This window comes from Camelus ferus, chromosome 10, assembly GCF_009834535.1.
Source record: "Camelus ferus isolate YT-003-E chromosome 10, BCGSAC_Cfer_1.0, whole genome shotgun sequence".
In the NCBI taxonomy this organism is placed as follows: Eukaryota; Metazoa; Chordata; class Mammalia; order Artiodactyla; family Camelidae; genus Camelus; species Camelus ferus.
In genome coordinates, this window is record NC_045705.1 from 59978986 (window position 1) to 60001385 (window position 22400).

Consider the following 22400-nt stretch of genomic DNA (forward strand, 5'->3'; position numbering starts at 1 on the left):
TCTCCAGCTCAGCAGTTCAAACTCCCACAAGGGTGCGGAGCCTCAGCTGAGTCGAAGGACGCCCGCGCGCTCTGCAGTCGCGGGGTTCCCAGGCACCCAGCTTCAAGGCTGGGGCTCCCAGGGCGCAGCCACCCCGTCCGATGAGGGGGGCAGTAGGACCCAGGGGCCAGATCGTCCGCAGAGGGAGGGGGCGGGAGCCAGGGCGGTTTAGGGGAGGTCTTTGGCTTTTTTTTTTTTTTTTTTTGGCGGAGCCGGGGCGCCCTCCGGAAGCTTTTCCAACTTTCCAGAAGTTTCTCGGGACGGGCGGGAGGTGGGGTAGGGGGACGCCATATATAGATCTGGAGATCGGGGGCGCGGCGAAGAGGGGAATCCGTTCTCGGCTCGACTGAGACTCTGTCTGCGGTGCCCGCGCCAGCCCAGCCCGCCAGGTGAGGGGCGGGGGGCCGGCCCGGTGGGGCGGGAGCGGCCAGGGGAGCGGCAGCAGCTTTGGGGGTGCTCAAAGGAATAAGGGCGGCGAGCGGCCGCCGGGAGGGTTTAGGGTCCAAACTAAAGCCCTTAAACTGGAGTCCCTGGCACTTCGGTGGCTGCTGGAAGGTTCAGGATCGAGAACACGGGGTCAGATGGTGATGGCAGAACGAGCCTGAGGGGTAAGGCAGAGATCAGAGCCGGGACGGGGAATTGAGGGACTCAGAGGACCCGGAAAGAGTGCAGGGTTCCCTAGAAGTCGAGGGCAGGGGTGGTGATGGCAGAGAGGGAACAGTGGGGCTGGGGGCCAGGATGCTGGGTTCATCCATCTGCAGAATGAAGGAGGGAGGAGATGGGGTCTGGAGTCCCCTCCATCAGGGACAGGGAGGCCAGGCCAGCTCTGCAGTTCAGGGTGTTTCCAGTTGTGGGGTTGAGGCCTAGGTGCCAGTGGACCAATCTCCTCACAGGCCTGTTGGGGGGGCATCTGAGCCTCCTGAGGTAGGGTGGTAGTAAAGGAGGTGAAATAGTCTTGACTTTTCCTGGGGGGCCAGTTTTGGCTTTTGGGGTCCCCATGGTTGGGAGGCATCACCCATGGCGGCTCCATTTCTGATCAGCAGCCTGCATGTGTAGGTCATGGCAGCTAAAGGTGGACTTGGCCAGTACCAGTGTCCCCCATCTCCCTCCAAAAAGGGAGTGAGGAGTCAGCCAGGTCTGCATACCACCACAGAAGGGAGGATGGAGAGCTGCCTAGAAAGCTTTGCGTCACCCACTCTAATTCTGTCCACTGCCACCTGGTTCCTGGAGTAACTGCAGGGTTAAGGCTACTTCCAGAGGCCGGGGTTCCCTGCCCCCCAGCTTAGGGACATTCCTGAGGCGGCTGGAGTGGAGGGAGAAGAATGAAACTGCATCCAGCACTGCCAGAAGGCCTGGCCCCTCCTCTTCCTGGGTTTCCGGCTGGTCCCTCTGGTCTACAGGGCCCGAATGGAGGCCAGAGGAGTATCGGGTGCCTTTGGTTCCCTGGAAGTCTACGGCTGGGACCACACCCTCCTGTCCTCAGATGGTTCATCTGCCCATCCCCCTTTCCTGAGGGCTCCTGGTTTTCTCCTTTTGTCTCTGGTCACCGGGATTCCCAGCAGAAATGTTTTTTTACTGGCTGTGTAACAAGACACCACCTCCAGCCCTTAGGAGGGGCTCTGTGGGAGCTTCTGGGAGGAAGGAGCCCTGTGGTAGGAGGCCTGAGCCCCACTGATCCCTGCGGGACCAGGGATGGCTCTCTGTGCCTCTCTGGCCTCATTTCTCCCACTGTACAGTGAAGTGGATTACCTCCAAGTTATGCCTTCCTTCTGCCAGGGGCAGTGCAGACTGGGGTCCCATACGGGGGCTGGGCCTTCCCAGGCCCCTCCTCACTACCAGCCCAGCTCTGCCCTATCCCATCCTCCTCACTCTTCTGTTTTCTTTCAGAATGAAAAAGGCAGGCACTGACCTCCTCCTGAGGCAGTTTCAAGGTACTTTAGATCTCCTCAAGGGTTTGAGACCCTCCCTGGTGGCCCTCCTAGCATCTGCTTCCCTTCTCTTTTACAAAAATCTGGAATCCAGTCTCGACTCAGTCTGGCTAGCTGTTGGGCATAGCCCTTGGTTCTGTGATTGTGTATTTTTCTTTGTGGGACTATAAATCATCTAACCTTGGCCTAAGGGCTGGAATTTCTCTAACACAGGCTGGGCTGTGGGAGGCTGGCTTGCTTGCAATGACTTGCCTTCCTCCGTTCCTGCTGCTGGGTTTTAACAGGGCAGCCCTCTTCCAGAGCTGTGCATCTCCCTGCAGAGACCAATGTTGTGAGCTGGAGCTAGGGCCAGGGAGGCTCCATGGCACCCCCTGGGACCTGAACTCAGGCATCCTGCTTCCCGGGCTGGAAGCTCCCCTCTGCTGGCTAGTGGAGATAATTTGATTTCCAGCCTGCCACGTCACTCAGAGCTGGAGCGGGAATGCAGGAACAGGAGCGCAGCTGTGCGGTTGCCTGAGGAATCCCAAACTAGTCGTTTGGAGCTTTTGCACAAAGCCCCTCCCAGCCCTTTGAGGTTCTGGTTGCCTAGGGGTGGGGGCTGTCAAGCTAGTGCCTGCCACGTGGCTGGGCTGTGAGCTGGGCTCCTAGACTATCTCTCAAGGGGATGCTGGTGGCCTCTGCAGAGGTCTAAGCTCTGGCATCAGCTGTTTGGGCTAAAGGCCTTTGAATAGGAGGATCATATGCCTGTTGTCCTGGCATAATAATTAGTAGTGTCCCATTTTACTGCCTTAAGTGTCCTTGTTTGTACAATAATTATATGGCCACTCTGCCTTTGAGGCTTCAGGTCTGGTAGGGAAGGAGCTAGGGCTGAGAGGAAGGCGGCCTGGGCCAAGATAACCCCTTCCCAATCCATTCAAGGTAAAACTCTGTCTTACCTCCGCAACCTGTCCTCTAGGCTATGGATCGCTCTCATACCTTCCCCCAGGCAGTTGTGGGCTCAATGGCCTTCCCTCCCTCCCCTACCTTTCCCCATGTACCTTTTACTTCTCCTTTGCACTGCACCTCCAAGGAGGTGGCAGCCCAGGAAGGGGGGGCTTGCCGGGGCTCACAAGATGGCTGCAGCAGTAGAGTCTTCTGAAGAGCGGTCAGTGCTCCCCAGGCAGGCTGAAGTCCTGAGGATTGTCCACTAGGGTTCTGAGTTCTCTGTCTTCTTAAGGACCACGAGATGGGATCTGCCAGAGCAGTGGGATCCCAGCTTCTACCACAGTTCCTTCCAACCCTTCTTTGTGCCCTGTCATCTGCCCTTCTGTCCTGCTGCATGAAAGTGGAGTGTGGAAATAAGTCCATGTGGAGACTGTTCTGATGGGAGGCCACAGAGAGGAGAGAAGCTTGTCCTAGGGGCCACTGCTACTGCTTTGGTTTGGGGAGGGGTCCTGAGGGCAACCCTGAAGCCACAGAGCATATGGCCTGTGTGGCGATGACTGTCATGTGGGAGGGCAGAATGGAATCTGAGTTGGCCCCAACTTCCTGGGAGACCGAACACACACCTGGCCACCAGCCTCTGGTGAAGGGGAGGGGTATCACTGTTCCTTTGAGCTGTGACTTACCCCCTCCCCCAGTATCCTTCCTTTCAGGAAACCTACCTCCCCCACATCCCAGTTTTTGTCCTGGGGATTTTACATCCGCTCCAGGGGCTGTGTGGGCAGATGGGCAGGCAAGTCTCTGCCAAGATAGAAGCCTCGGGCATGGAGACCTAGACCCTTCCAGCTTGGAAAAGGGAACTGAGGCTCAGAGAGGGGTAGACACACACATGTGCACACATACAAACTCAAGGTCACCCTTAACCTTGGAGCAGCAGAGTAGAGCATCTGGGCTCTCCCATTTAATGAGTGAACCAACTGGTGACTCATTAACATCCCAAGGCAGAAGGAAAGGCGTGGGGGGAGGAGCAAGCCTATACCTCTGTCCGACATGACATCCTTTGTCTAGGTTCCTGAGTTTCATACAGACCCTCATCCCATCCAGCACTTTTTTTTCCACTGGAAAAGGTCCCCAGGGTTGCATGAGATCAGAGCTACTGTATACAAACTAAGGACCCTAGGTCTGGCCAAGTGGCCCTAGTTTCTGTTCATTCAGCAACAGCTGAGGCCTGTTGCGTGCTAGGTGCTGGGGATATAGAGGGAAATCATACTGGCTACGTTTCCTGTCCTTCTGGAGGTTACAGACTAGTTAGGGATGGAAATAGTATGTAATAAATGCTGAAGTCTAAATGTTGTTAAGTTCAGTGCAGGAAATCAATAGGGCTGAGGTGGTGACTTCCCCAGAACCCTGCTTTGGATAGGGAGTCAAAGAAGGCCTTTAAGAGAGTGGGCAGATGGAGACCTCCAATCTGGGCAACCCTGAGTTAGGTCTAGGCTCCCCAGAGCTCTGGGCGCCCTTGCTCCCTTCTCCAGGGGACATGCTGGCAGCCAGAAGGCTGGGGATGGTTGTTGGGGAAGGAACGACTAGGGTTTCAGGGCCGCCCTCTCTCTTCTGCCCTCACAGGTCTTCGTGGTGCTCACAACCGTCCTCCCAGTCATGCGTGCCCTCCTGCTCATCAGCACCTGCTGCCTCCTGGCCACGGCCCTGGCCGCGGAGGTGAAGAAACCTGCGGCTGACGCAGCCTCTGGCACAGGGGAAAAGCTGAGCCCCAAGGCGGCCACACTGGCTGAGCGCAGCGCCGGCCTGGCTTTCAGCCTGTACCAGGCCATGGCCAAGGACCAGGCAGTGGAGAACATCCTGCTGTCGCCCGTGGTGGTGGCCTCATCGCTGGGGCTCGTGTCGCTGGGGGGCAAGGCGGCCACGGCGTCGCAGGCCAAGGCGGTGCTGAGCGCCGAGCAGCTGCGCGACGAGGAGGTGCACGCGGGCCTGGGCGAGCTGCTGCGCTCGCTCAGCAACAGCACGGCGCGCAACGTGACCTGGAAGCTGGGCAGCCGCCTGTATGGGCCCAGCTCGGTGAGCTTCGCCGAGGACTTCGTGCGCAGCAGCAAGCAGCACTACAACTGCGAGCACTCCAAGATCAACTTCCGCGACAAGCGCAGTGCCCTCCAGTCCATCAACGAGTGGGCAGCGCAGACCACCGACGGCAAGCTGCCTGAGGTCACCAAGGACGTGGAGCGCACTGACGGCGCGCTGCTGGTCAACGCCATGTTCTTCAAGCGTGAGTCCAGAGGGGTGGGGCGGGGCTGGGAGGGCCCTTCTCTCCCCGGAGCCCCGCCTCTGGCAAGTCAGATCAGTGTTCCCATGCCAAGCACCACGCTGCTGCTAACTCAGTCCTCACCTAACAACCTGTGGAGTAGGGGGAGGCCCTGTTAATGAACTCTTCTTACTTACGAGAGACTAGATTCAGAGAGGTGTAGCGTTGTATCTAAAGGAATGGGTCAGAGATGCACTCTCAGCTGAAGGACTCCATATGATGTGCTGCTGCGGTGTTTCATTGCATCAAAGTGCTGTTGCTTGTCTTGGAATCAAATTCAGTAACTAATTCTGCCTCAGTAATGAGCTAGAGAAAGGCCTACCTGTGATCATGCCTAATACTCAAAGCAACTTTGGGGGCAGGTGGTATTCCCTTCATTTCACAGGTGAGGAAGCTCAGCTAGGAGGAGCAGAGTGCACACTCAGATCCAGGTGCTTTTTTTTTTGAGTAAATATAGATTTATTTAAAGAGATACATACTACATAGACTATAGGCTGTTCCAGAAGGCGAGAGAAGGGCCACGAGGTGTGGGGGTTGAGTGCTTAGGTTAAAATAAAAGTAGATATACACTCCATAGACAGAGTGTGGGCCATAGACAGAGGATAAGGGAGCGAGAGTGGCCCAGGTGCGTCTTGAAGATTTGACTTGGGCTTAATGTGTATTTTTGAGTACCTGTATGGATAGCACTGTTCCTCTCACAGTATGCTGTGAGAATGAGGTGACCCCTCTTTTACAAATGAAGGGACCAAGGTAGGAGGGGTGAAAGGTCTTGCAGCCAATTGGTGGCTGAGTCCAAATTTGAACACAGGTCGGATGTGACATAGGGAAAGGCTCAGGTCATTGCACATATGCATGTTTTTTTGAGTCATTTTTTGGGGGGGACCACAAAGACAGGAGTTGCAGACAAGAATTAAGGGCAGTGTTGGGGCACAGACCTCAGATGGAATGGGAAGTCCAGCTCAACACATTGCCCAAATGCCTGACAGGTGTCAGGGCAGAGGTGGACATGGTGGTAGTCGAGCTGAAGATGGTCCTTCTGAAGGCATTCCCTATTGTGTGGAAACAGCCAGGCCCTGACTGTAGAGAGTTGTATGTCCTGGGGCAAGATGCCCACCCGCTAAAGCAGGGAAGATGTACTCTGTGGGTTGTGGGCTGAGCCCTGAAGACTGGAACAAAGTCCTGTAGCAGGGATAAATCAGGGTATGCAGTTTGGGGGAGCATTTTCAGGGGGCATCTATTCCTGACTTTGTGTTCTACCTCCCATACAGCACACTGGGATGAAAGATTCCACCACAAGATGGTGGACAATCGAGGCTTCATGGTGACCCGTTCCTATACTGTGGGTGTCACCATGATGCACCGGACAGGTAGGTGCCTTGCAGAGCAGGTTGGGGGGCAAAGTGGAGGTCTGAGGGTGCCTGGGGCCTGGCCCACCCCCACCCCATGGCGTGCCCAGTGCCCTCTCTGCTCTCCTCTCAGGCCTCTACAACTACTATGATGACGAGAAGGAAAAGCTACAAATTGTGGAGATGCCCCTGGCCCATAAGCTCTCTAGCCTCATCATTATCATGCCCCACCATGTGGAGCCCCTCGAGCGCCTTGAAAAGATGCTGACCAAAGAGCAGCTGAAGATCTGGATGGGGAAAATGCAGAAGAAGGCTGTTGCCATCTCCTTGCCCAAGGGTGTGGTGGAGGTGACCCACGACCTGCAGGTGAGTGGTGGCCCAACTCAGAGGCCTGCAGGGCTTGCGGGGGGTAGAGCGCCTGGGGCACCCATTCACCAGCTCAGCAGGTCTGTCCTGAACCCTCTGGGTATCCAAGCAGTACTGGGCTCTGCCAGGGGAAGAGGCGTGGGCCTTGTCCTTGGGAAGAGGATGAAAACATCAGTAGCTAAATACAATTGAGCACGTGCTATATGCCAGGCATTCTTCTTAAGCACTTTGTATGTATTAAACTCTTAATCCTCAAAACTTTATTAGGTAGGACTATCAACCTTATTTTACAGATGAGGAAACAGGCTCAGAAAGGTGAAATAACTTATCCAAAGTCACATAGGCAATAACTCAGACATCTGGCACCAAGCCATGCCCTTAATCTTATGCTGTGCTATCTCTGAGTCTGAAGTGCCCCACAGTACAGGCATGCCTCGTTTTATTGTGCTTCGATACAGAGAGACGCCACTGAGGATGCAGTTTCAAGGAGGCTGTCGAATGGAGAGCAGGGTCGGGCATGCTAAGGGGTGAGGCTGCAGTGCGAGTACAGTTTACATGAAAGAGCTTGTATTTGCTTTCAGGGGCTATGTAGAGCCATGGAAAGGGGGTGTGTGTGTGTTTTAATTTTTTACTATGAAAATGTTTAAAAATATATTAATACAGAGATTAGTATAAGGAACCCTCATGTATCCATCACTTAACATCAACTATCATCAACTCATGACCAATAAGGATTCATTTATACACACCCATTCCTCCTCCATCAGATTATTTTGAAGCAAACCCCAGACATCATATCACTCTGGAAAGGTTTTAAGCCACAGAGTGATGTGGTCATAGCTGTCCTTAGCTCAGTCCTTCTCAAACTCGAGTGTGTGGAGGATTACCTGAAGAGCTGGTTAAAAAAGGTTCCCTGACTGTGATTCAGTGGCTCTGGGCTGAAGTCAGGGGATGTGCATTTCATATAAGCCCCCAGCAGTTGCCCTGGCTGGCTGTCCGCTACCCACACTTTGAGAAGCACAGGTCATGATTGCTCGGTGGGGCCAGGCATAAATTCTGCCTTTCCCCGCCGAGTCTTAGTTTCCTCATGTGTGCAGTGGCAATCAGAAGCTCCTGCAGGTTTGTCATGAGTTTGATGTACTGTGCCATGTCTGGCATACAGCAAGTAGCCAGGGGGTGGTAACCTCTGCTCTGAGGATCAGATGGGAGGAGACAGTGGGCTGGGTGGATGGAGGGTGAGGGTCTAGAAGCCTTGCCCACCGTGGCCTCACCAGCACCCACCTGGTCCTGCAGAAACACCTGGCTGGGCTGGGTCTGACTGAGGCCATCGACAAGAACAAGGCAGACCTGTCGCGCATGTCGGGCAAGAAGGACCTGTACCTGGCCAGCGTGTTCCATGCCACTGCCTTCGAATGGGACACAGATGGCAACCCCTTCGACCAGGACATCTATGGACGTGAGGAGCTGCGCAGCCCCAAGCTCTTCTACGCCGACCACCCCTTCGTCTTCCTGGTCCGAGATGCCCAGAGCGGCTCCCTGCTGTTCATCGGGCGCCTGGTCCGGCCCAAGGGTGACAAGATGCGAGACGAGTTGTAGGGCCCCAGGGTGGGCGCTGGGTGGCAGGGGGCAGTGGAAGGCTCCTGAGACACATGGGTGCTATGGGGGTGGGGAGCTGAGGTACCGACCTTGGACAGTCCCTGGGGTGGGGGTGGGAAAAAAGAGCGGGCTTCCGTGTGTCTGAGCAGACCTTCCCAGCCAGAAGTCACTCTGCTTGGACACGGGCCCATGATGCTGAGCCCAGAGACCCCACATCCTGTGGGAGCTGGGCAGTGGATGTTGAGCCCTGCCCTCAGTCCTGGGGACCCAGCCTGCCTCAATCAGTGTTCATATTTATAGTCAAGTGCTTTCTCATTTGTGAGACGGCATCGAGTTGGGGGTTCAGCCAAGCCCTCTTGGAATGGGGATCCTCTTTTCCTGACACTACCACCACCTCAGCCCCCTCCCCAGATCTCCCCCAATTTTCTCCCAACTTCCCTCAACTATAAAACTAGGTGCTGCAGCCCCTGGGACAGGTACCCCCACAATGGCCCTGGCCTCAGAGAGGGGGTCGGGAAATAGCTCATGGTTTGTGGGGGGCGCTTGGGCAAACTCTGGTCAGGCATCATGGGGATGAACATTTTTTTCCCTTTTATAGATTTTTCAAAGATGGGAAGGAAAGGGGGTAATTGAGCCTTTGTTGCTGTCAAACCAAGAACTTATTTGTACAAATTTTTTTTTCAATAAAACTTTTCAGTGAAATTTAATCAGAGCATGGAAGATGATTGGATCAGAAATTCCATGTCATTCTTCCTGGGGACAAGGACTCCTTCTGTTAAGCCACATTTGCTATAATAGTCCTTGTCAGGCCCTGAAATGCTGGCAGATAACTGCAGATAATACCACGCGGCAGGCCCACTATTTTGCCAAAACAATTTCCCAGTCAGCACATAGTGGGCCTGCCGCATGGTATTATCTGCAGTTACCTGCCAGCATTTCCTCAGCGCTCCTGACATCACAGCTCAGGGAGGGAGAGGGCGAATGGGATGCATAGGATAGAAGTCCCATGGCCAGGGAGGCAGAGGAGCAAAGGAAACTGAATTTATGACCTTTCTCTGCTGCTTGCTGGCTGTGTGACTTTAGGCAGGTCACTACCTCTCTCTGGGCCTCTCCAGCTTTCCTTTGCCAACAGCTCTGCCCTGGGGGTTGCTGGTCCAGAGAGGGAGCTGGGCCGTGCAGTTGGAGTCCTCCAAGGTGTGAATGGGGCCACAGATTCATTCCCATTATTACCATAAGGCAACATGACTGTTTGGAGCTCCCAAGTCTCCTGTGTTATAGACACAATAAATTATATCTATGCCCTCAGGAGGCTTCATCTAGAGGTAGAGACTTAGGGGCAGTGACAAGTATGCTCAGTACTCGCTGTGTTCCAGTCCCCTAAATCATTCTGTTCCCAGACATGACACTCATTCTGCCTCAGGGCTTTTGCCCTAGCTGTTCTTTCTGCCTGGCAAGTTGTTCTTCTAGATCTTTGTAAGGCTGCTTTTTTGTCATCCAGAACTCAGTTTAAATGTCATCTGCTCAAGTCCTTCCCTGACCACCCAGCACAAGCAGCTCCTTCCCCCCATCAGTTTCTTTACTATGTTTTCATATTTTACTGATTCCTTAGTGCTCTGAAATTACCAGCTATAGACACATTCACCATCTGCCCCCACTACCAGAATGGAAGCTCCATGAGAGTAGGGATCGTGTCTTATTTGTCACTGTATGTCCTTCACCCAGATTCAGCGTCATACACGCATGGCAGTAAAACATATTTGCTGACTTAAGTAAGTAAAAGAGCTGTGTTGGAAGGGCACCAAGGCTATGAGAGTCTAGAGGTGGAAGCCATGACTGCCGTGGGGAGATCAAGGAAGGCTCCTAGGAGGAGGTGACATGTGGGCTGCCTTGAAGGGTGAGTAGGCATTTCTTAGTCAGAAGAATGATTTTAATACTACCAGCTGGTCATACCTTTGTATTTTGCTTCTACCATGTGCTGAGCACTTTGTCAGGTACTTGATATATATACATTTTGGCTACATAACAGCTTGGCTGGGTAGGGATTATCCCCATTTTACAGGTGAGATAACTGAGGCTGAGAGAGGTTAAGCAACCTGCCTGAGGCTTCACAGCCAGTGGGGCTGAGCTGGGAATTGTAAGCTGGATAGTTCTTCCTCCACACCACACAGGAAGGGCAGGAGGGGAACTGGCCACATTCTAATAATAAAGGTGCATAACCTGCTTATAATTTATATATGTCATCCTACTGAATCTCCACAATAGCCCAGTTAGGTAGGAAGACAGCCTAATCACACAGGTGCAGATCAGAGTTGGGCAGAGACTGGACTGGAACTCAAAACCCTTGGATCCAAAGTTCAGCCTGCAACAGCTCCCCCAGCCAGTGGGACTGGGCAGTGGAAGAAGGCAGGGCTGGGTGTGGGGCTGCCCAGATGACGCAAAGGGGGCCCTGAGACCTGCTGCTTCCATCTGGACACAGATAAGGGTGGTGGTGAGAGGTCTGTGCTCCCACCTCACGCTGAGGGGTGGGGTTGCTGGTGTGAAGGATGGCAGGGCAGGTGGCCAAGGTGTTGAACCAGCGGTATCAGCGCCCTTGGCCCATCAAGGCCTTGTGTGGAGCTTTCTTGCCGCCTGGAGGCCATGCAAGGGACCGCCTTGTTATTTCCACTATGGTGCTTGTTAAAGTCTCAGAGAGATGATGACCTTGCTGCATTGGGTGGGTCCTGCTTGTGAGTACAAGTGCAGGGAGACAGGGATTAACTTTCTACTGAGCACTGACTTCGGCCCTGGCACTGCTGTGTATGATCTCATTTAACTCTTAGAGCCTCCCTCGGGGGTAGCTATTACCATCCCAAGTTACAGATGAGAAAACGGGCTCAGAGAGGTAACATGACCAGGCCAAAGCCACCCAGCAGGTCAATGATAGAGCCTGGCATGTATGGGAGCCCAGGTCTCCTGGCTGTGGAGGAGGGAGGTTGTTGACATACAGGAGCTCTGCACTCCACAGTTTATAGGCGGCAGTCAGTAACCAATGCAGTTCTATGTAATCTTTACTCCAGTTCCTGCAGCCTGAGGCTTATTATTCTGCATCTTATGGATGAGGAAACAGACTCCAGCTGAAACCTCCTTGAGAACGGATCCTTGTCTACCTGTGCCCTGCCACATCCCCATACCAAGCACAAAACCTGGCACATAAGAGGTGCCTAATAAATGCTCATTCAAAGCAGGTGGGCCAGTGGGTGCTTTGGTGCTTAGCGGCAGAGACACTGGAGACTGGCAGACCTGATGGGAATACCAGCTCTGCCACTCCTAGCTGTGTGACCTTGGCCAGTTGCTTAACCTCTCTGAGCTTCAGTTTCCTCACTAGTCAGATAAGAATGATAACAGTACGTACCTCATAAAGCTGTGAGAATGAAATGAGGTAATCCATGATGCTTGGCAAATACTATGTGGTCAAGAAATATTAGCTACTAATAAGAGAAGGTAATTCACTCAAGATCATACTGCAGATCTGGGATTTAAACCCAGATCCTACAACTTTAAACCCTGATTCTTTCCATCATGCCATACCACCTGGGGGGCAAGCTGAACTGAAGTGGTCAGGGGAGGCACCCTGGAAGAAGAGGTGCTAGAGCTGAGTAGGAAAGAGGCATTCCAGAAGAGAGGCACAGCGTGAACAGAGGTGCGGCTGCTGGACTGGGCACAGTGAGCCTGGGACACAGTGAGGGGCCTGTGGTGGTGTGGGGGTGAGCTGGAGGCCTGGGCACCAGGTGCTGGGTCAAACGGCTCTGAGAGAGGCTGGAGTGGAAGGAGGGGGATGAAGAGGGGCCCCAAGGCCAGTGAACGTACTTGTAGGAGCAGAGCAGATGGTTTTGCCATGCCCACCCCTCCAATTTCCCTCGTCTCCGCACAGCCCCCACCTGACTTCTCATCCCCTCCCCTGGACTTTCCTGCCTCTCCTTTTGCTCATGTGGTCTCTTCTGCCTGGGATCATGCCTCCTCCACCTCTGCCTGTGGAGGCCCTCCTCATCCTTCAAGACTATCTCAAAGGTTACCAACTCCCCAGGGACCCCTCCCGGCTCCTGTCAGAAGTGGGCTTCTTCTGCGCTCCCGGTGCTCTGTCGAAGTATCTCTGGGCAGCCGACACTGCATTTTCCCTTCTTTCCCTGGAGGGAACTTGGCCCTTGACTACATTTTGCTGTCACCTTTCTTCCTTTCCCTCAGTCTGACATGGACATGTCTGCTCAGCTCCGCCCCCAACCACACTCCTACCTCCAATGTCTAGTTTGTAGGGGGAGCATGAAGTTCACATGTCCAGGCACGAGCTGATGCACTTGGCTGGCAGTTCCAGCAAGAATTAGAAAGTGTTTTGACACTTCAGTTACACCTACTGAGAAGTAGTCAGCTCTCAGTCTTTTTTCCCATGTCATTTGTCCATTTATGCATTCTTGGTATAAGCTAGAGATCATAAGCTCAACAGGGGAGGGGAGTGCTAAGCTCTGTTATATAACTTATCAAGACATGAGTTTGATGTTGCAGGCAACAGATCACATTGTCTGTTTGTCAGCTGAATTCACAGCACTGCTAGATCTCGGGTGAAATTGAGGACACTGATCTCAGGGTGGGAATTAGGGGACATATGGGAGGATTTGGATGATTGAGAGCACCCCTTGCAGCGGAAGCTGCCTTGCCTGAAGACCTTGAAATGACCTTGTCTTAGTAGTAACCCTGTTAAGTGTTTTAGTTGTTTATTGCAGAGAAACAAGCCACTCCACACTTAGCTGCTTAAAATGACAATTCATTCTTTTTCATAGATCTGCAGGTTGGCCGGGCAGTCCTTCCACTGGTCTTGTCCAGGTTCCCTCAGGTGGATGCATCCCCTGGATGCTGGGCTCAGCTGGGATGGCTGGGCACTTAGCCTCTCTCTTACGTGGTCCTGCATCCCCATCTTCTTCCTGGCATGGTGGCCTCAGGATTCTGAGAGGATGAAGGCAGGAGCTAAGGCCTGGGCTCTGCAACTTAAATCATGTTGCTTCCATCACATTCTGTTGGTCAAAGTAAGTCACAAGGCAGGCTCAGATTCGAAGGGTGAGGAATAGACTCCACCTCTGGATGGAAGGTGCAGCAAAATATCGTGGGCATGTTTTCAAAACCTAGGGGAAGGACAATCTTCTTCACACACTAATCCATTCTTTCCAGTCCTATAACTGGAGTTAGATGCCTGCCTACCTTAGGGGACTAGTTCCAGAGTCAACTCTGGGAGGAAGAAGCAAAAACATCAAAACAAAAGAATTGCAAGCTTTTGCTAATATATATTAGCAAAAAGTCTGGGTAACATACGTGGGGATGTTTTCTGTGGGTGTTAGTCCATGGAGGCAGGAATATAACATTCATTGGGCTGAATTTATTCATATGGGTACATTTACCTAAGATTCAGGGTCAGTGTGCCAGTTTGGAAGCTAGGAGTGGTTTTTATTGTTTGCTTAGCTGGTTGACTGCAACCTGGATTCAACCGAGACCTATGCTTAATTGAAGTTGAAATGCCAGATTTCCTTGCTTTCATATAGAGGAAGGAATCCAATGCTAAGGGAGCAAGGAATGTTGATGTGGATTTATTCTGTGTGACCCACTCACATACCCACTAACCAAGTTCCACACTCCTGACTTCCTCTCATAGAGCCTGGAGGAAACTCCCTTCACCAAGGCATGGAGAAATACATTAGTGTGGGAACATCTCTGAAACGTGATGTAGTACTTGTTTTCTGCAGGCGAGGGATACTGGTGGAAGATGCTGCCACAGAAGTGGGCTCCATGATTTTAGTGGATATGATGGGGATCCCAGGGGAGCAGAGCACACACAGTAGCATTTGGCCACCTGGACATCAGATGCCAAGTGGTAATCAGAATGGTCCAACCCACAGATGCTGTTAGCAAAGGCTAATTGTTTAAGGGCTAAATAGGACCAAAGGGACCAAACAGATAGGCAGCCTCAAAGTCCTCCTTAATCTATACAACAGAAACAACAAAGCGAAACAACAAAGCCAAACAACAAACAAAACCCTCCAGATCTGGTAGCAGAAGGCTGATTTGACCCCTGATGAAAGAGAACCTTGGTCCCTCCCCTAAAGCCCCTTGAATGGAAGAGAGGCCAGTACCCGTCATAGTGGAACCTTCAATAACACCCTCCAGATACATACTGTAAATCTTCCTTTTACCCTACCTTCCACAATAGGTCCTGGACCATTTGCCAGAGAACTGTGCTCTGTGAAAGGAAAAAAACACAGGCTTTTCAGGGATCAGTAGAACTTGAGTCTATTTAATGCTAATTCCTGAGAAAACCACTGTGTAGAGGCTCAGGTGGGTCAGGTGACAACTGGAATTTTGACTTAAGTCTAGGCATGGTGCCTGGAATCATCCTACAATTATATTTTTAGTTTCAGGGTGTATAATTGAAATTCACAGGCTGAATTCACACATGAGCCTCCAGACCCGTGGAATAAGGGCCATTATGGTAGAAGGGGCCAATTAGAAACTTCTGGAAACTTTTCTTCTTATCAATAAACCAAAGTAATGGTGCAAATCCAGGAGAATCACAGAAATTTGTGCCCTCATCAAAGACTTGAAAGATGCACAGTGGTTTCTATTACATCCCACTTAACTCACCTCTTTGGTCTGCACAGAAGGCATAGGTCTTGGAGAATGACCAGGAATTAGCATAAACTTAGATGATTCCAGTTGCATCTACTATTCTAGGTGTGGTCTTTTTATGGGAGCGAATATACATTTTTTTATCACTTGCTATTAAACTATTTATCTGAAAAAGAATTTTTTTTTTTATATCTTCCACTACAGAAAATAACAGAAACAACTTTCTGTTTCTTGGCAGGGACAGCAGTACAGCTTTCTCATCTTGTCTTGAAACTCCCCAAGTCTCTGGTTCTCTGTTACAATGTACCTATGGGGATTTTGATCATCCTCCCATATCACAGGGCACCATACTTGTTTACTACATTGATCACATCATGTTCATAGGATTCAGAGAGTAGAAAGTAGCAGGTACTTCAGATGCACTTGTAACATACAAATGTGCTGAGCATGGGAGATAAATCCCGTAAGAACATCTGCCATCTGAGTGAAGTTTCTGGGAGTTCAGTGGTCTGGAACATGCCAGGAAAGATGTTAGTCAGGGTTCTCCAGAGAAACAGAATCAAGAGAAGATACAGCTCTAGATACGTGTATAGAGAGATAGAGATATATATAAAAAGATATTTATTATAAGGAATTGGATCACACAATTATGGAGGCTGAGAAGTCCCAAGATCTACAATCAGCAAGCAGTACAGTTCCAGTCCAAGTCTGAAGGCCTGAGGAGAGCTGGTGGTGTTAAGTTCCAGTCTAAAGGCAGGGGAAGACCAATGTCCCAGCTTAAACACCGTCAGAGAGCAAATTCTCCCTTAGCCTTTTGTTCTGTTTCAACAGACTTGATGAGGCCCACCCACACTGGGGAGGGCAATCTGCTTTACTCAGTCTATAGATTCAAATGTTAATCTCACTCCTTACAGACACATCCAGAATAGTGTTTGATCAAACACCTTGGCACCCAGTGGCCCTGTCAAGTAGACACATAAAATTAACAGTCACATCCTGCAAAGCGAAAGAATTTGAAGTGCTTTCTGCCCCCTAGTAGTAGTAGTAAGAAAGATGCACACTTGTTGGGCTTCTGTGTATCTTGGTGGCAACATACATCACATTTTGGTGTGCTGCTGATTCATTTATGGAGTAACCAGTAAGGCTGCCAGCTCTGAGTGGAGTGCACAGCAAGTGAGGGCTTCCAGGTGGTCCAGGCTGAAGGGCAGGCAGCTCTTGCTTAGAACCCAGCAAATCCAAAGGTGATTTGGGTGTCTGCAGCAGACGGGGATGATGTCTGAGCTCTGAGCAAACTGAGAGAAGAAACACATGGAGCATCTAGGAGCTAGGAGCAAGGCCAGGCACTCCTTGGCAAGCAATTTTCCTCCTTTTGAGGAAGAGCTCTTGGCTGGCTGCTGGGCCTGCTGAGAATGGTTCTTGTGTGGGAGGCACCAGCAACTAGGAAAGTAATTAACGACTGTCACACATACTCTTCTCTTTTCTCAGGAATACTTGGGGTGGCTGTGCCCAGTGAGTGCTTACTGGAATCTCAGTGAATCATGCGTCAGATGTGAAAATACACAATTTCTCTCCTTTTTTATCCCCCATGTACCGGACTTGGGCTTCTGATCCCTCTACTCCAGAGACTCTGATTACCACGTCCACTGGTGATCTCTTTATTGTTAGTGGATACTTAAAAGTTTATTTGGGAAATACAGAAAATTTCAAATGTGTGAAAGTTGAAAGAATAGTATAATGAACTTCCATATACCCATCACTTCAATATGTATTGACATTTTACCCATTTTGTCCAGTGGATGTTTTTAATAATCCATCTCATAGGGAAGTGCTCATGGTCTCTGATTCTGTTGACCCCTTCCTCCTTGATGTTTTCCCCAATGTGACATTCTTTTCTAGTTCTCCTTTGACCTTTCTACTGCTCCATGGCCAGCTCTACTCAGGGCCTTCTTCCTCTCCTGTCCCTTATATGTTGGTGTTTCCCAAGGCTCTGTCTTGGACTCTTCTCTCACTCGCCACACTCTCCCTGGGTAAACGTACCCTCTCTCACGGCCTCACATACCTTCCCAGGGCTGGGGCTTGTGAGACCCACATTTCAGTGTGGTCCACATCTTTGCCTTCATCCCAGACCCCTGTCCTAGGCTGAGACCACTATATCCAGACATCTCCTAGACACCCCTCTCTGTCCCAAAGGCATCTTCCACTCAACATGTACCCAAGTGAGTTCATCCTCCTGTCTAAACCTGCTGTTTCCTGTATTCCCATTCATTCACTCAACACATAGTTATTACATATCTATTGAGTATATAAGAAAAAATGGAAGACTTTGAAATAAGCAAAGAAATCACTGCACTGCTATAATAAAAAAAAAGGGACAATAACAAATGTGGTCAAGAATATGGAGAAATTGGAACCCTCATACATTGTTGGTGGGACTATACGATGGTGTAGCCCTTGCCCCCCAAGAATCAGGTCTAAGCTCATGGAGGATGTTAAACTGGATGGGCTGAGGTGGAGAGAGGATTAAAGTGTAGGTGCTTGAATGGGTGAGGGGGTAGAGTGGGCTGACTTGTGGAACAGGGGTGTGTAGAAAGGGTAGGGACCTGGAAGTCTGGATTATGGGACTTCTGAGGGATGGGCTCAGATGTGGATGGCTACAGGAGTGCCTGGGAACCACCATAAACACCATATAACCCAGGGAGGCTCTGGGAGCTCCCCAGCCAAATATGGTGTAGGGGGAGTGGGGCTGCCATTGCTCCCCTGGCTGGGCTGGGGCAGCCACAGTGACAACCTATGCGTCTTTTCATGATGGCCAAATCCTCTGCGACCTAGTGACAGGGAACCTCCAGGATAATGACTAATATTAGAGTTCCTGCCAACCCTGGCAGCGAGAGGAGGGGCTCCAACTAGATTTGATTTCTCGAAATAAAGAAATGCCTCATTTCTTACACTCCGAGTGCCATCATTAATTTATATATAGAATTATCAGCTACAATACATGTGAGGTAAGAGGGGTGCCTAGAGAGATAGAGAAAAGAGGGCAGATTCACTATTTATTTAGCAGCTGGAGTGTACATGTTTTAGTGAAGGACTGGAAATTCGGGGGTGGGGGTGGTGGAAGATTTCTGCCTGAGAATAGGGTACATTCCCCCATCTCCTTACTCTAGGTGATCCATCCTCACCGCGATAAAGACAAGGGCTGCCGAAGGTGCCGCTGCAGTACAGACCTGGCCCAGTGGCCTACCCTGAATCCGCACGCACCGTCTTCTCGCTCCCCACAAAGCCATAAAGTGCTCAGGCGGTGCGGGACCCCAGGCAGGAGTTAAGGGCGGGGATCACCTCGCGGGCAAAGGAGTAAAATCGCGGCCTTTCTCCGGATCCGCCACCAGGGGCTTCAGCGAGACCTCGGCCCAGTTCCTAGAGGGTTCCCCAGACCTGCCTTCACGTGGCGCGCGCCCTTGGGCTCCTGGGCTTCTCTCGCCGGACCGCCCGCCCGGAGGCCCCAGCACTGGGGTCCCGAGCCCAGGCCAGGACACTGACCCAGCTGCGCGGGCGCGGCGGCATGCGCGAGCGTGGACGGCCGCGACTGGGGCTGTGGGCTCAGCTCTTACCGCCCTGGGGCAGCGTCCGATCCCCCGCTGTCAGATTCCGAGCGGGCAGCCAGTTTTGGGGCTCTGGGGCGGAGCCTGGGCATCTTCGGGATCCGACTCTCGGATCCAGGAGCGAACCCAGCAGCTTCGGAGTTCGCTCAGTGGGGAAGGGGCCCGCCCTCTCCCCTCTTCCTGGCCGCAGCGTTTGTGCCAGCGGGGTTGTATGCCGTGGCCGGCAGGGGTACTTTATCTGGATTTGCCTGGCCGCCGAGGGGAGGGATGGGAAGGGGTGGAGACGGTGGGAGCCCGGGAGGGACTGGGAAATGGCTACAGCTGGGAAGAACCGGGCAGAGGATGGCCAGAGGCCTGCCACACCCCTTGGTCAAGCCCTCATGCTAATCAGGTTTCTTTCATTCAAAGACTTCCAGAGGGGGCCTATGCTGGCCCCCCAGCCACATCGATGATACTCCTTCCTACCTCAGCCATCTGTACTTCATGGCCACTTTCTCTGAGAAGCCTTCCTGGCTGTTCCTGCCAGGTATCCTCTCTTAACTCTCCTCTCAAAGCCAGGCCTTTAGTTGTCCTTGGGCCTCATCCCACACCACCTTTTACTGTCATAAGACTGGGATTTCCTTACCACAGTGACCTTATGCCCAGCACCGAGCGAGGCACAGAGTGGGTGCTAAGGACAAGCCAACTGTGTGCATGAATGAATGGGGACTTCAGGCATTGTTTTAGAAGCCCTGGCTGAGCTGCCCTGGATACTGAATGAGGACCAGCTGATGTGAAGTTCTGCCCTCATGAGTGTCCTAGGACTCTTCTGATCAGGGGCCTGGTTTTCTCAAGAAGCATGACTTCTGGATGATCTCTAGGCTAAGCCCTTGGCAAACAACTGTCACCCAGAATTATCCTGGGCCAGCTGTTCCTTTTTTCTCTGTTGGCTTCAACTCTGACCAGTCCAGGGCTCTGCCTGCTATGGTTTGGTACCCATTCCTAGGCTTTCATGGGACCTGACCCATGAAATAATAGAAAATATATGTATTGGTCTCTGCCCCCAGTTCCCAGCACAGAGCTCGTAAAACCCTTGGAATTGCCTGTGGGTTAGGAGTGTCTTTTATGTAAATGAGGTGACTCTTGGGCTCCTGGATAGCTTCAGGATGGGGGTGGTCACCAGAAAGACCAAGTCACGATTAGAAGCCTGGAATTTTTAGTCCCACCCTCCATCCTCTGGGAAGGGGAGAGAGGCTGGAAATTGAGTTAATGATTATGCCAAAATGATGAAACTTCCATAAAAACCCCAAAAGGATGGGATTCGGCTTCTAGATTGCTGGAAGTACTGAGGGGGTGGCGTGCCTGGTGAGGGTCTGGAAGCTTCGTGCCCCTTCTGTACCTTACCCTATGCATCTCCTCCACCTGGATGTTCATCTGTATCCTTTATCGTTTTGTGATAAACCAGTAAACATAAGTGTTTCCCTAAGTTCTTTGAGCCATTCTAGCAAATTATTGAACCCAAGCACGGGGTTATGGGAATCCTAATTTACAGCCAGTCAGTCATAAGTACAAGTGACAAACTGAGACTTCCAGCTGGCACCTGAAGTTTGGGGAGCGAGAGTAGTCTGTGGGACTGAGCCCTTAACCTGTGAGAGCTCATTCTCTCCAGGTAGATAGTGTCAGAATTGTTAACTGTAAGACACCCAGCTGGTGTCAGATAATTAATTGCTTTTTGTGCGGGAACCCCCTGCCCCATATCTGGTGTCAGAAGTGAAATGTGGTAGGGGTGTGAGAGTAAAGGAGAAACACAGGTGTGTCCTGCCGCACACCCTCCCGATGGGCTCTTGTCCTCCGTCTCTCAGCACCCCCCACCCACTCCCATCTCATGCTGACAACTCACAGGAGCTGGGGATTTCTCAGATGGGCCAGATGGATGAATGCAGAGTCCTGCAAGCCCATTCTCCAATGCGCATGGCACACACACACGTGCATGTACACATACACACACTCACACACACACACATGCATGTACTCAAATGGAGCCAGAGAGAGACACTGCTGAGCCAGAGGGACCAGTTTTATTAGATTCCAGCAAGACTATACAATACGTGTTTCATGCAGATTAAATGTGTGTCTTTGCTGCCCCTGAGAGGGAGCACTTTCATTGGCAGCTCCTTCTTTGGTGTGTCAAGGGGTGAGTGTCAAGGGGAACTCTCAATATATTCTGCATGGGGGACCGTTGGGATCATGACTGGGGGTGGAGGTGAGACAGTGGGCAGCTGGGGGCCCCTGGGACCTTGAGTCTTCAGAGGTTCAGGGACCACAGGACCTTGGTCCTTTGCTGGTAGTGGCACCAGAGGATCTTGATCTTTCAGAGGCACTGGGATTATAGGAACCTGATTCTTCACAGGCTCAGGGACCACAGGATCTTGATGCTTGGGAGGCTCTGGGACCATGGGGCCTTGATCCTTGACAGGTGCTGGGACCACAGGACCTTGATTCTTTACAGGTGCTGCAACCACAGACTCATGATCCTTCAGAAGCTCTGGGATCCCTCCACCTTGATCCTTGACTGGCTCTGGGATCACTAAACCTTGACTCTTTACAGGCTCAGAGAGCACAGGACCTTCATTCTTTACAGGTGCTATGCCCATGGCACTTTGATCCTTCAGATGCTCTGGGACCACAGGACTTTGATCCTTGACAGGTGCTGGGACCATGGGACCTTGATCCACAGGCTCAGGGGCCACAGGGCCTTGATCCTTGACAGGTGCTGGAGCCACAGGGCCTTGATCCTTGACAGGTGCTGGAGCCACAGGGCCTTGATCCTTCAGAAGCTCTGGTACCACGGAAACTTGATCTTTAACTTTTGCTGGAACCATAGGACTTTGATTCTTTAGAGACACTGGGACCAAGGAATCTTGGCCCTTGACTGGTGCTGAGATCACAGAACCTTCCTTCTTTAAAGGCTCAGGGACCACGTGACCTTGATCCTTAACTGGTGCAGGGACCATGGGACCTTGATCCTTCTGAGGCCCTGGGACCACAGGAGCTTGATCCTTCAGAGGCTCTGGGACAGTGGGGCCTTGACCCTTTGAAGGCTCTTGGATCACAGGACCTTGATCTTTCAGAGGCCCCGAGCCCATGGGACCTTGATCCTTGTCTGGCTCTTTGGCTACAGGACCTCGATTCTTATGTGAATCACTGGTGGGTTCGACCTGGCTCCTGCAGAGGAGAGAGAGGTGGTCACTGTGAGGGCCAGCACTTGGGCCAGGGACAGGGCAGAGCACAGATTGCCTGATAAGTCTTGGACTAGTGAAGCCTGGGCAGGCAGCTCTTGCTGGACAGTCAGGAGGAAAATCTGATCTGCATGTTCTTAGTACAGAACATGGCGTGGGGTACAGGGTGGGCTCCAGAATCAGTCATTCAGTGTGCTTGCCAATTGATTATAACCTGCACGTGGCGCGGAGGGCAGCCCCCGGGTGACAGTGGCAGTACTGTAGTGGGACTCAGAGTCCTCTAGTGGGCATCCCAGCAGCCTGTCCACCCCACGCTCCACCTAGGCTGCTCTTGCTCCCTCCAGAATAGCTGGGTCCATCCTGGGGGCGCGTCTGAGCTATCTAGTCAGTGCTTTTGTTCTCAGGACCTTCCAAGGCTCCTTCCCTTC

General features: G+C 51.9%; 2 protein-coding genes and 1 long non-coding RNA gene across 5 annotated transcripts in view; 2 read left to right on the plus strand and 1 right to left on the minus strand.

Moving 5' to 3' along the window:
• Positions 1-242: 242 nt before the first annotated feature.
• SERPINH1 (serpin family H member 1) lies at positions 243-9217 on the plus strand. 3 transcript variants are annotated; one of them, XM_032489412.1, is made up of 6 exons: positions 288-428; positions 1927-1970; positions 4512-5166; positions 6471-6569; positions 6682-6914; positions 8208-9217. In XM_032489412.1, the coding sequence occupies exons 3-6, from the start codon at positions 4545-4547 to the stop codon at positions 8508-8510; spliced, it is 1257 nt and encodes a 418-aa protein (XP_032345303.1). In that variant the 5' UTR covers positions 288-428; positions 1927-1970; positions 4512-4544; the 3' UTR covers positions 8511-9217. The 3 variants fall into 3 exon arrangements, with proteins under 3 accessions (XP_006173361.1, XP_032345303.1, XP_032345304.1); XM_006173299.3 differs by lacking the exon at positions 1927-1970 and having other exon boundaries at positions 243-428; XM_032489413.1 differs by lacking the exons at positions 288-428; positions 1927-1970 and adding an exon at positions 498-647.
• A 1607-nt stretch (positions 9218-10824) lies between these two features.
• On the plus strand, positions 10825-17533 carry LOC116666478. The gene is made up of 2 exons (XR_004323361.1): positions 10825-13564; positions 16641-17533. It is a non-coding gene; the product is annotated as an uncharacterized LOC116666478 (long non-coding RNA).
• A 3259-nt stretch (positions 17534-20792) lies between these two features.
• MAP6 (microtubule associated protein 6) overlaps positions 20793-22400 on the minus strand; it is a 64868-nt gene continuing 63260 nt past the window's right edge. The window contains 1 exon segment of the mRNA XM_014556640.2: positions 20793-21958. Coding sequence (XP_014412126.2) covers positions 20935-21958 — 1024 coding nt within the window. The 3' untranslated portion in view covers positions 20793-20934.